Consider the following 12,598-nt stretch of genomic DNA (forward strand, 5'->3'; position numbering starts at 1 on the left):
ACTTCAATTTTTTTTTTCCCCATTAAACTGAAGTATGGCTTAGATGATAAAGAATCTGGCTGCAATGCGGGAGACCTGGGTTCGATCCCTGGGCTGGGAAGATTCCCTGTAGAAGGGAATGACTACCCACTCCAGCATTCTGGCCTGGAGAATTCCATGGACAGAGGAGCCTGGCAGGCTACAGTCCATGGGGTCACAAACAGCTGGACACGGCTGAGCGACTTTCACTTTCACAGTTGATTTACAATGCAAAGTAATCTTGTATGTGTGTGTGTGTGTGTGTGTGTGTGTGTATTCTTTTCCAGATTCTTTTCCATTATAAGTTTTTACAAGATACTGAATATATTAATAGTTCCCTGTGCTATACAGTAGGTCCTTGTTTACCTATGTTATACATAGTACTGTGTATCTTTTAATTCCAAATTCCTAATTTATCCCTCCCTCTCCTCATTCTCTTCAGTTCAATTTGTATTTCAGGTTTTGTTAATTCCTAAGTCAGTCTCTCAACTTTTGTCCCATGAATTGGGACCTGCTTCTCAACAGTCTATCATCAGGGATATCGGCCGAGACAAAGTCATTCTAATAATAATTATGCCTGCACGTATCTGGTGCTTTGCAATTTTGAAAGTTCCTTTGTGTAAATTCCAGAGGATGCAAAAGAGAGTAAGTAACAGGGAGCAGGGGGGCAGAAAGTGGAGGCACAGCAAGGTTCTAGACAGCAATACCAGTGATCTCAGCAGTTTGGGGAGAGCAACGTTTGATCAGGAAATAACTGGTCAAAGCGGGCAGAGCAGGAAGGCAAATATAAATATCTCTAAAGTGTGAAGGCAAAAACAAAGTTTTAATCTGAAATAAAATGGAGATTCAATGCTTAATGTAGTCAATTACCAAACTTAGTCTCTTGATCTATCTCCATCAAATGCTCTATCAATTAATCAAAGTAGGGACTTGCCTGGTGGTCCAGTGGTTAAGAATCCAGCTGCCAAAGCAGGAGACACAGGTTCGATCCCTGGTCCAGGAACTAAGACACCACATGCCTTGGGCAACTAAGCTCATGTGCCACAACTATTGAGCCTGCGCTCTAGAGCCCTTGTCAACAAGAGAAGCCACTTCAATGAGAAGCCCACATACGGCAACTAGAGAGTAGCCCCCACTCACTGCACCTAGAGAAAGCCTGAATGCAGCAATGAAGACCCAATGCAACCAAATGAATAAATAGTAATAAAATCAATCAAAGTATATTCAGGTTAAAGAATGTTAAGCATTCTCCACGTTTAAATACACAGGTAAGAGCCTTTATCCTACTCTGAAATTTTGTACCTGAAAATTTACCTGTCAGTGACTGTCTCAGTCTAGCCTCAATTAGAAAATATTCCCCCTCAAAAGGCCTCTAATCTGTTTCAATGACTTTTTTCCTCCTCACAGTCAACCCTATCATGGAGGTGTCTGGAATCTTTTCTATTTACAGTGTATTCATGCTATAGTTGGAAACCAAATATTGAGTGGTTCCTTTGCAACCCTATAAGACATATGCTAGCCAAGAAACTTCAGTAAAACATGGCAGAGAAATGGTAATGGTAGGCTTCACTATATTTTCTCCCCTTTAAAACCCACAAGAGCTGGGGGAAAATTGAGGAGAAATTTAGACCTATGCTGAAATTAGAAAATGTGTGTTAACTTCACACTGAAAAATACATACCAAATCAAAAAAGTTTCAGAAAAGAACAATTAGCTAAAAGTTACTACAGAGAAAATGAGAGAGGAAAGTTAAGGAAGAAGTCAATCAGATCAGATCAGATCAGTCGCTCAGTTGTGTCCGACTCTTTGCGACCGCATGAATCGCAGTCAATAGATACAAATAATTTCCCTCCTTGAACAACAGCTAGGATCAAAAACCTCAGCAACAATATAATAAAATTGAAGATTCATTAAATAAAGTAAGATCCAATTCTGGAACCTGAGGGGGTGTATTAAGTTCTGAGAATAAGTGCAGGGGTTGATATGGAAAGGACAACCCGGGGACATGGTACAGGGAAATGAAACAGCTTCAAGACCAAAGAAGGAACCCAGTGAGCAGCAGCAGAGTCAAGTGTGCAGGGAACAAATCACCGGGTTCCGGGAATACACACTGTCAGACCACAGAGAAGCGAAGTCTGTACACTTCTGAAGGAGGAAAATTATGACCCAAGGATTTTATACCATGGAAACTGTTCACATATAAAGTCGGCAGATGATATTACAAAATATGCCAACACTCAAGAGTAAGCACTCTTACAGAAAAAACAACATAAGATGAATCTGGCCACCTAAGAGGTAAATCAAAATAAAAGTTTTAGGATGGGCAAATCACAATTTAGAAGGATTGGCTACACACTGAGTCATTTAAATATAAACCAAGGTAAACAACTCAAGGAATATTAGTCCTAAAATATTCCAGGGTAAAATGTATGTGTTATAAGGAATTACACAGCAAAAAACGAAAGGTAGAAAGGATAGGAAGTGCCAGAAATGCAAATGTATTAAACTTGGTAATCTTTTTAAAAGTAGAGCATTAATAATTATTTTAATTAATGATAAATGAAAAATATATGAGTTACATGTTAAGGAAATTCAGTTTTTAACTTCATCCAACAAGACAAAGTTATAAAGCAATATTATGATCCTAACATGTGTAAAAATGTACACATGTAGAAAACGTCTAGAATGGTATACACAAACTGTTACTAGGTGGGGTGATCTGGGGTGAAGAAGGAAGCAGACTTTTAATTTTACATAGGTCTGTACTGTTTGATTTTTTAAAAAAATAAGTATGTCTTACTTTCACAATACAATAGAAAATACATAAAAGTCACTAATGGCAGCGTCACAACTTGAGGATTTTAAATCTTTATATCCTGGTTGCTTAACTAACAGACAGACAATCGGGGCAGACTTGACCGAGGTGCTTCTTCAAGCCTGGCTTTCTACCTGCGTGGAATATGAAACACAGGCACCGATATTGCCAGCACTATGAGTACATGAATAAAGTATAAAAAGTCATATGAAGAATGGTCTCTTTTCTGGTCTGACATTTCAGAGTTGACCTTTCTTTGACTTTTTTTTTTTTAAACAAGAGAGAGTAATGCATAAGCTTTTCAAAAAATTGTACCAAAAAAACACGTATACGTATAGACGCATGTACATACATACAAGGATCTTCCCAGGTGGCGCTAGTGGCAAAGAACCTGCCTGCCAATGCAGGAGACATAAGAGACACAAGTTCAGTCCCTGCGTTGGGAAGATCCCCTGGAGGAGGGCATGGCAGTCCACTCCAGCACTCTTGCCTGGAGAATCCTAGGGACAGAGGAGCCTGGTAGGTTACAATCCACGGGGTAGCAAAGAGTTGGACACTACTGAAGTAAGTTAGCATGCACGAACATACATATAAACCAAGAGAATAAGAAATGATGTTGAGAAAATATTCACAAATGCTTAATGAAAGTAAAGACACTTTCCCTAGGTGAAATTCTGTATTAAATATTAAAAATTTTAATTCTCTTGATTTGGTATAAAATATGTTTATAACTTTTGTCTGCCCAGTTCCTATTAAAGGACAAGACTATTTATCTATATTTCATGTAAAACAATAAGGAAAGCTATGTAACTCTAAGGAATTAAACTCATAATCAAAATAAACTAGCTGTTAGTTCTTCAATTAATTTCTTGAACTCTAGAAGCTACTTAACAGTTGTAATTATGAAGACATAGACATTTCTTCAACATGCTTTGGTTATTAGCACATGATTTCAAGTCATCAGATCCTGAGTTCTTGAAGGAGTCAAAGTCTTTTTTTTGCTTTATTGAGAAACTGCAATTAGAATTTATGTAAGTTTAGATATGAAACAGGGATATACTGTTGGTTTGTTTGATAAAGGATCATAAATTGAGGAGGTCTACAGATCGTGGATATCAACAGGATGTTTAGATTAAGCAATTTTAAGCACAGATCAAATTCTTTCCAGTTTCCTTATTTGAAAAGGCAAAAAAGGAAAAAAAAATCTTCCAAGGATAAGTCTACATCTAGAGTTTGGCTAACACTGTGTTTATCTTTCTGATCTTCTCCATGGATTTAAACAGAAATACATAACACATGACATTTGATTCTGAAAAGCAAGGGGTGGCCAAAGGCCTCCATTGCTCCAGGCAGATTAGAGAGCAGAGTGGGAACTCAAACACCTTGGAAAGTCAGCCTGTTCAGATTCAAGACCACTGAGTAGCATTTCTGTTCCCGAAGTGTGAACTTTTTAAAAATTATAGTTAATCTGACAGCCAAGAATGGTAAAGGTCCAGGGCCGTATCACATAGAAACTCATTAAACACTAAAGCAACCGCCTCACTTCCCTTGAGCTTCTCAGCAAGCTTTAACCACAGGAACTCTGGAAGCTCTCTGAAAGCTGTGATTATAAAGAAAGAGATGTTTCTTCAACATTTTTTGGCCAACAGCACATGATTTAGTTTGGCTATATTGCTCCTCCAGCCACGTACATTCTCCAGCTATCTCCACGGAAGTCATACATCTTAGAAGCCTCATTAACACTTCTAAATACTGCCATAAACATTTCATGAGCGAGGCTCAAAATCACTAAGCCATTTCAGTGAGCATTTTGCTTCTGCTGGATTGGAAAGATGCTACTGTTAAGTGTTTAAAGACTTCAGTAACACATTCAGCCCGAACGTGTTAGCCTCTTTTGTTCACTCATTACCTTTCAACATAGATGTTCTTTCCTGTCCCGAGGGAGTAGAGGCTGCACAGTATATGGTAGCATGAAAGCTGCACATCACCCACTGGAAAGAACAAACAAGAACTGTCATTCTCGTGCATCAACCCCAGAGGTCCACCTCCTGCACACAGCAAGGGTCTGCAAACAGAAAACACACTGGCTTCACCCAAGAGCCAAAGATCTCACTTTTTTTCTTTTTAACAAATAGAGCCCCTCTCTTTTCAAATGCCAGTTGCTGAGCTGGAAGAGAAAACACCATAAGGAAAACACCCACCACTGTGCCATCCCAGGTCCTTTGTGGAATCCCAGATACAGATCACATAGCTTCTCAGGGAAAGGAATCATTTGACCAGTGAGTCCTTCCATGCGGTATTTTTTTTTCCCCTCCAATAGAGGGAGACACTGCAGTCAAATTTTATCCAGAGCACTATTTCCTTTTTTTGAAAGGAAGAATGAAAGGAATCTGAAGCTTGAGTGAGCTTTTTATTCCTTTTCCAGGGAGATGTGTACAATGTCCCTACTTCTTATGAGACAGAGCAAAATACCTCATGTCCACCTGTCCCAGCTTCTCTGATAGATGTTTTACAAAAGGTAATTCAATTGTATTATGATTTTGCCATGTTTCTCAAGGGAAGGGCATCATTCACTTAGGTACTCAGAATTTAATGGGCAGGCTACATGCCTCTATTAATGTATGGAACTCACAATAAGGCTGGAACTAATTTAACACAAAGAACTAGTTTAATTTCTTATTTTTCAACAAGAAAGTGTGCTGTTTCCATGACACAGAATAATGAGTTTGGATGTTCCCCTCCTTCTCCCCCAAAGCCCATGGAAACAACTGATTTTCACTACTGAGAGCTATGGAAGACACAGCCTTAGCCATTGGCCATTGGTTAAACTAATTCAATCATGTGCCACCATTTACAGTGTAAAATTGAAGCTTGGTGGCAGGATAAGAAGGCTGAACATAGTACTAAACGCAAAGTAAAACCAACCAACTATGGTCTTTCTTCTGGCGGCTCAGATGTTAGCAGCTTTCCTTTGCTCCTGATATACAGTGAATAAATTAAAGCTTCTTAATAGGAAAATTGGTGTCTGGGAGCAAACCTGTATCTCTTGACAGATTTCACAGATAACCTTTTCAAATTAAGAGAGAACACAATGGCTGAGAGTGAAACCAGTGGGTGGAAGACTGGTCCTGGGTACAGTGGGAAAAGGTGAAATATTTATAAACTGATATTTGGGGATCTCTTCCCCTCCAAGAGTCTACTCCTTTTTTTTTTTAATTAAGAAGGAAAAAGTGTGGAATGGTTGTCTCTACTCTGCCCTGAAGGTCAGCCTAAGGGAATGAACCCCACACTTCCTAAGGATCTGCAGCTGGGTACACATGAATCCATGACAGACGGCAGGTCAACTCACAAAGTAAGTCCACCCCGAACTGATGCTGAGCCACGTGCTCAAAGATGGATGTCAAGATGGGGAGCAGAGCCACCGTGGTGTAGTTAATATTTTGAGAGACGCCTTTGATCTGTGTTCTGGAATGGGTAAACTTGCCGAGCTTCAGGTTTTCCAAAGTTTTCTCTAAGTCTTCCGCTGCATTTTCAAAGAATGCCCGTAACCCGGCTTTCACCAGCTCTGAGCCTGACTTCATGACCGTCCTGTAAGCAAACAATGTTCAAAACCAGAAGCATAACCCAAACCTTTGGCCAATTCCCTTCTAGAGTCTGGGGACTTTCAGTGCAACCCGGGCAGACATTTGACACCCCTGTCACTGCAGTAATTATTAACACCCAAAAAGAAACTGGGATCACAGAATCCTGAAGCATGGGCCAGCAACTGGAAGGCAGGCTTGATTTGAGGGCATGACTGCTCAACTCTTGGGACTCCCACGTGGCATGGTGGTAAAGAATCCACCTGCCAATGCAGGACATACAAGAGATGCAAGGTCAATCCCTGCGTTGGGAAGATCCTTGGGAGGAGGAAATGGCAACCCACTCTAGTATTCTTGCCTTGAAAATCCTACGGACATAGGAGCCTGGCGGGCTACAGTCCACAGGGTCAGAAAGAGTTGGAAATGACTGAGTATGCACACATATACTGGTAATACTGCTCTGGGTTGCTGTCTACACTTTACATTGACACACTGCTCAATTCTTAGAGAATGGACAGGACGATCTAGAGAGAAACTGATATTGGTCACCTGCTATCTATATAATATTGCAGCTGGCTACATTCTTCTGGAAATATCTAATTAAAAGGACACAGAGAGAACTTTTCTTCAGCTCCCCATGGGCTCCGCAACTTTTATAAGGGCTAGTTAGAAATACTAGCTCTCCTGTGATGCAGGACCTCTTAGAAAAAGAGGACAAAGAATTAAATCAACTGAAGCTTATGTTTCTATCACTTCACAGGGATGTTCCGGCTTGGAGAAGGGGAGGGAAGAAGGGTCACCCCCTTTTAAAACAGCTTACTCAGACCACTGAAGAAACCATATGGGAATAGAGATTAGCTATGGGTATCTGGGGCTTTCCCTCAAAACTATCTTATAAAACTCAGCACTGGAACAAAGCCTATCAGTTATCTTTTATTTTCCATATATCTACATCTTATTCACAAGATTATGACAGGCTTGCCACAAGGCCAGATGCTTTTTATCTACAGCATTTTCACGATTATCATCCAGCCAATCAGAAACATAAAAACAAGGAAATAAAGTCAGTGAGGCTTGTTCCTATCCTGTAAGTATTTATAAACCATCTTCCTCAGATTTTCTCAGGAATGACTATGAAACACACTGACTTGTGTTCTGTTTAGTTTTGCAGGAAGAAAACCCGCTCTTAAGGCATTTTGCAAATTTTGGGAATAAAGATTCCTCACCCCAACTGCACCCCTGGAATGCTTTGGTCTGATCCTGCAAATTTTGTGCTGTTAGTACTTCTGGGCCTCCGAGGTGGTACACTGGCAGAGAACCCATCTGCCAGTGCCAGAGATGCAAGAGACGTAGATTCAGTTGGGAAGATCCCCTGAAGTAGGAATTGGCAACCCGCTCTATTATTCTTGCCTGAGAAATCCCACGGACAGAGAAGCCTGGCAGGCTACAGTCCATGGGGTCACAAAGAGTTGGACACAACTGAATGTGCACAAGAGTTTTAAGGGGTTTAGTACCTCCACAACATGTTTCTCTCAGAAACCTGAAAATCCCCTTTAATTGCCCTTAACTTTTTTTTTTAAACCATTTTTAGTTTATAGAGATTTTTATCATCTGGTCACTCTTTTAGGCTATTGCCTCTCTTCTGCCTTGGGTTTTGGGAAGCATGTTCTCCCGACTTTGTGAACAGCCCTGCTTAACAAGTCTGCTTATAAAAGCTCCCTTCAGTTCTTTGCCTCTTTTTATCTCATCAAATACTTGATACTACCATAATATATGTACACACACACACACACACACATCTGATGTTATATACATAGATGTTATCCATCTTATTAAAAAAACTCAAACTTTTTGGTCAATCCAATGCGTGAAAGGAAGGAAGACTTCCTTTTTTGTTCAGCCATCTTTCCTACAGACCCTCAGGACACCTTCAGGCTGGAATCTATCTTTGTCTTTGATCTTTTGGTAATCATGTCCCTTCCTTGGCCATTTTGAACTCAGAGTGCTCTGAGTCCCTCTTCCAGGATCCTTACAGCCTCACCACCCATCAGATAGCTTTTACTTTTTTTGTGGAGAATTAGGTACAAAGTGGTACTTTGCCACGTTGTCTGTTTTATCTTCTGAAAGATGAACTTCTCAGTCAGAGAAGACAAGAATTGATCAAATGCTCAGCTTTCAGCATTCAGTATCTGTCACAACAGTGGCTCTCCATCATGAGCTGAGAAAAAGTGTGCTGACATCAGGGTGATTTCCATCTTTTCCCTGTCTTCCCTTCTCTCCCTGGCTCCTGCAGAGTGGTGGCACATTTCTTCTTCCATACAATAATAAGTGAAGAGAAAGAGTCAGAGGGGGGAGTCCTGAGAAAATACTGGAGAATGCTGGGCACACTTACCTTGTGTCAAGTGTCTGAGCTAAGATGTGAAGACAGCTCACCATTGTCGTAGAATCGCTCCCTAAAATAAAAAATATCACCTGTGACTCCCCAAGCCATTCAGCCTGTCATTTAAACCCAATCTTCTCAATAAGCACAAACCACAGCCCAGCATAATTAACCACCAACATGCAAAGTGCCAGGGCTCTGTTTGGGGCCAAGGCATTTATCTCCAGCCTGACACATGGCTTTGTGATGGATGTTAGAGGCAAAGCTTAAAACATTCATTGGCATGGAAAATCTAAGCTGTTTGAGGGGTACAGAGGTCATTTATCATGCTTCAGCCCAATTTTCTATGGCAAATTTAGGTGACACCTTAGTCCTAAGGCTCAGGTTGTCTGTGGGACATGAGTTGAGGGTAATCACAGGACGTGCAGCCTTTAGCAATACTTCTCTTACCGAAGAGGGAAATCCTGTGTCGAACCAGAGCAGCGAGTTTGCAGAACAGGCTAAAGCAGAAAAAAATGCAAGTGGGAAAGGGACAGAGATTCAAGGCAGACCCACTTAAACCTTATCCCTCAGCCGCCCATACGGCAAAACAAAGTGCACAGAATGCCCCCCTCCATGCCCAGGAAGACAGACTGCGTTCCCCTCAAAGGGTCCTCTGGACCACACTAGGAAAACATGAGGTTCCCCCTGTCTCATTGGAGAATCATGAAAGATACCTTGCAGGCATCTACAATGTTACAGAAAACAATCCTTCTGCAACAGCTACAATATTTTGCAATGAGCCAGCTGTTGTAAACCATCTCTTGTTATAGAGTACTAAAAACATTACCCACATTTGGGTAAAAAAGGGTTCTGGAAGGATTTTTCCATTGTTGCAATGGATTGCAAGCCATTTTTATTGTCTTCACTGGGTGAGGGGTGTGAGGCCTTAGTTGGAAGGTGGGCAAGATGGCGGGATTGGAATAAAGATTCAGGTATGGGCAATACTGTTTTGCACCAGAAACATTTCAAGGAATGGCTTCTCTCTGTCATCTCCATTAGCCTACAGGCTTAACTGCTGTCTGATCCATGTCTTTGAAGCTAGGAAATCCCACCTGCCATGCTTTTGTGTTTTTTCTGACCCTATTCCGTGCCTTTACCCATATTTTCTACTATGGAACCTGCTGGAGTCCAGTTGTGTCTTACTCTTTTACTTTTCACAGTGCCTAATAGAGTGCCTTGTGCAGTCAGCAAAGAGCCCATAGGTGCTTCTGAACACTCTCCTGATGGCCCCCCCTCTAGGGCACTATGGCCATCATTTGACCTGTGTTCCTGGAGGAGATTGTTGAGAATGCTGACATTATTTGACATTGGCACAGCTAGACAAGAACGTGGCAACCCTTTCAGGGAGCAGTCCTTCCTGGAGGAACAGGAAGAGGGAATGTAGAATAAAATCACTCAGCACAGGCTGTGGGATTCTTAGATGAGATCCAGGTGAAGTCCTTCCCATGGTCTTAGAACTCATGCTCTAACACAGGGCAGAAGTCTTTGTGGGAAGGCCAAATGAAGAAGAAATCCATCTAAGTGTTGGTGGGGATGAAAACTTATTCACTTCTAAACAGTTTTCAGTGAATGCCCTGAGCCTTTCTGGGCTGTCTACTGGAAACAAGAGCCAAAGTCTCTCCTGGTTAGTCATTTGTTTTTGCAGTGGAAATAAGTTGGAAACCCTGGCCTCGAGCTTAGGAGAGCTCAGAATAAGTTAACAGAAACTTGGCAGCCAGCAAGTGTGAAATGGGGCCTTTTCTCTCTTCCCAGGGTGTTTTTTTTTTTTTTTGATTTATGTATGTGATGAAAACTCATGGAGTTGGCAGGGATCCTGGAGGAATATGAGTCCTGTGCATCTGCCAGAACTAGCTGGCTGTCATGATGAAGCCAGCTCACTCCTCTGTGCTTTAGCTTTCTCATCTGTAGGCAGAGACTCATAACATGACTCTCTTAGTCTGCAGAATTAGGGGCTAATAAACTCAGTTATTTCTGGCAAAATGCTTCCAAGTGGACCCACTCTGTACAAACAACATTTTTTAGAGCTAAAGCAGATCCTTGGGTTGTTTGATTCTGATAAAAATGTGGCTCCCCTTGCTGTCAGAAGTGCTCTCAGGCACACCAAGGCCAGGGCCTGAAATTTTCAAAGGCCCTTTTTTTTTTGGGTCACCTTTGGGGCCCACCATTTAAGTAGAAGCACTGTTCTTTGCCCAGAGTTATGAGGTCCAGCATCCCCCGGCACCTCAGTCTCCTCTCAGAGTTAGAAGGTGATAAAGAGGTCCTCAGGGAAAGACTCTGGAAAGCAGTGACACATGGCAGCAGATGCAGGAGAGGCGGGGCATGGATGAAGGCTGCAGACCAGAGGGGCCTGTAAGTGGGAGCGTGTTCAGGGCCGAGACGACCACGGCTGTGGGAGGGCGGCACGCATGCTGACGGATCTGAAAGCTATTTGCAAGGCTGATCAGCTCCAGGTTGTATTCCAGCCATGACAAATGGTTCCTGGCTGAACAAATGTTACATTTCCATGAATTAATAATCTAAGAAAAATAGATGAAGAGAACAGACACACCTGCCCTCTGTTGGCTTATCTGAATATCTCACTTGGCACCTCATTTTCCTTCTTACAAAATACACTAGTGCATCGTGGAAATATCTAGGAAATGTTAGGTCAGTAACTGGTTGTAAGTGCATCTCATTTTGACAGCATGGGCTTCTCCCTGTTTAACAAATATCAGTAAATGAAGTAATTTCAGTATAGAGAAAATGCCCCTCGGTCTGGATAAAGAGGGGTGGGCTTTCATTCTTGCTCTCATTATCTGGGGTCACTTTAGGCACTGGAAGGAACCTGCTCAAACCTCAGTTTCCTCATATGCAAAATGGAGATCATAATATCCGGGTGGTTCTTAGAAATTAAAGCACTGTGGTGTTTCACAATGATACTTCCACAGGTGGGCAATTATTTGTGCATATGAAAAATTAAGCTCACTGCTGAGACAATCCTCCCAAGATTGTCAATGGCTAGGTCCTTATAAAATATAAAGTACACTCTTCACCACCAATGGATGCTAGGGAAAGGGTGAATAGACTACTCTGATTGCAGTCCTTAACTCTCTGCTCTTTAGAAATCTAACCCATGCTTTTGTCACTCATAAGTCAAATACAGAGAGAACCTGAGGCATGGTGGGATCCACCTCATAGCCTGATCATGAAGCACCCCGCTTTGTTCTCAGTTCTGCTGAGACATCCCCATGTCTCATCTAGTGGAACGAGAAGGCAAGCTGACACTTTTGATTAAAATTTGTTTCCTGTTAGAAATTTAAATTGAACTATGCCAGCCTAGATTTCAAATCTCAGGTCATCCATACCAAGACTTGTAAAATCTGATTCTTTAAAAGCAATTTAATCTTTAAAAACCTGATAAGAATGGGGTTGAAAGCAGTGTTAATCTGTTTCTTCTCAATGTTGTGTGTTTGCTTTCCCCAAGCTTCAGAATTACCTTCACCTTTTTCTAAATATATTTCAGGATGGAAGTTGATCTGAGTATATAAATCTACCCCCTAATCCTAGTGATACCCACAAACAGTACACTTCTCTTGGTTGCCAAAATAATACACAGGTAAGTATGAATAAAGTCATTTTCAGAAAAAAGATGATAACAGAAACCTCTGAGCTGCCGATTGTCAGGCCACAGCTCATTTCTCCAAAAGATTCACCATTTAAGTTCCAGGAATCTGGGGTTTCATGGAAATCACATCAGCACCATGACCTTCTCTTCTGTAGACT

At 41.5% G+C, this 12,598-nt stretch overlaps 1 protein-coding gene across 1 annotated transcript in view; it reads right to left on the bottom strand.

Annotated features, from left to right (window-relative positions):
• The window catches only part of RYR3 (ryanodine receptor 3), a 558,656-nt gene that overhangs the window by 82,595 nt on the left and 463,463 nt on the right, over positions 1-12,598 (bottom strand). The window contains exons 61-64 of the mRNA XM_015473104.3: positions 9,245-9,294; positions 8,807-8,867; positions 6,183-6,421; positions 4,743-4,824 (exon numbers count right to left, since the gene is read on the bottom strand). Of these exons, the coding sequence (XP_015328590.2) occupies positions 4,743-4,824; positions 6,183-6,421; positions 8,807-8,867; positions 9,245-9,294 (432 nt within the window). The remainder of the gene's footprint in view (positions 1-4,742; positions 4,825-6,182; positions 6,422-8,806; positions 8,868-9,244; positions 9,295-12,598) is intronic.

Source organism: Bos taurus, chromosome 10, assembly GCF_002263795.3.
Source record: "Bos taurus isolate L1 Dominette 01449 registration number 42190680 breed Hereford chromosome 10, ARS-UCD2.0, whole genome shotgun sequence".
Classification (NCBI taxonomy): domain Eukaryota; kingdom Metazoa; phylum Chordata; class Mammalia; order Artiodactyla; family Bovidae; genus Bos; species Bos taurus.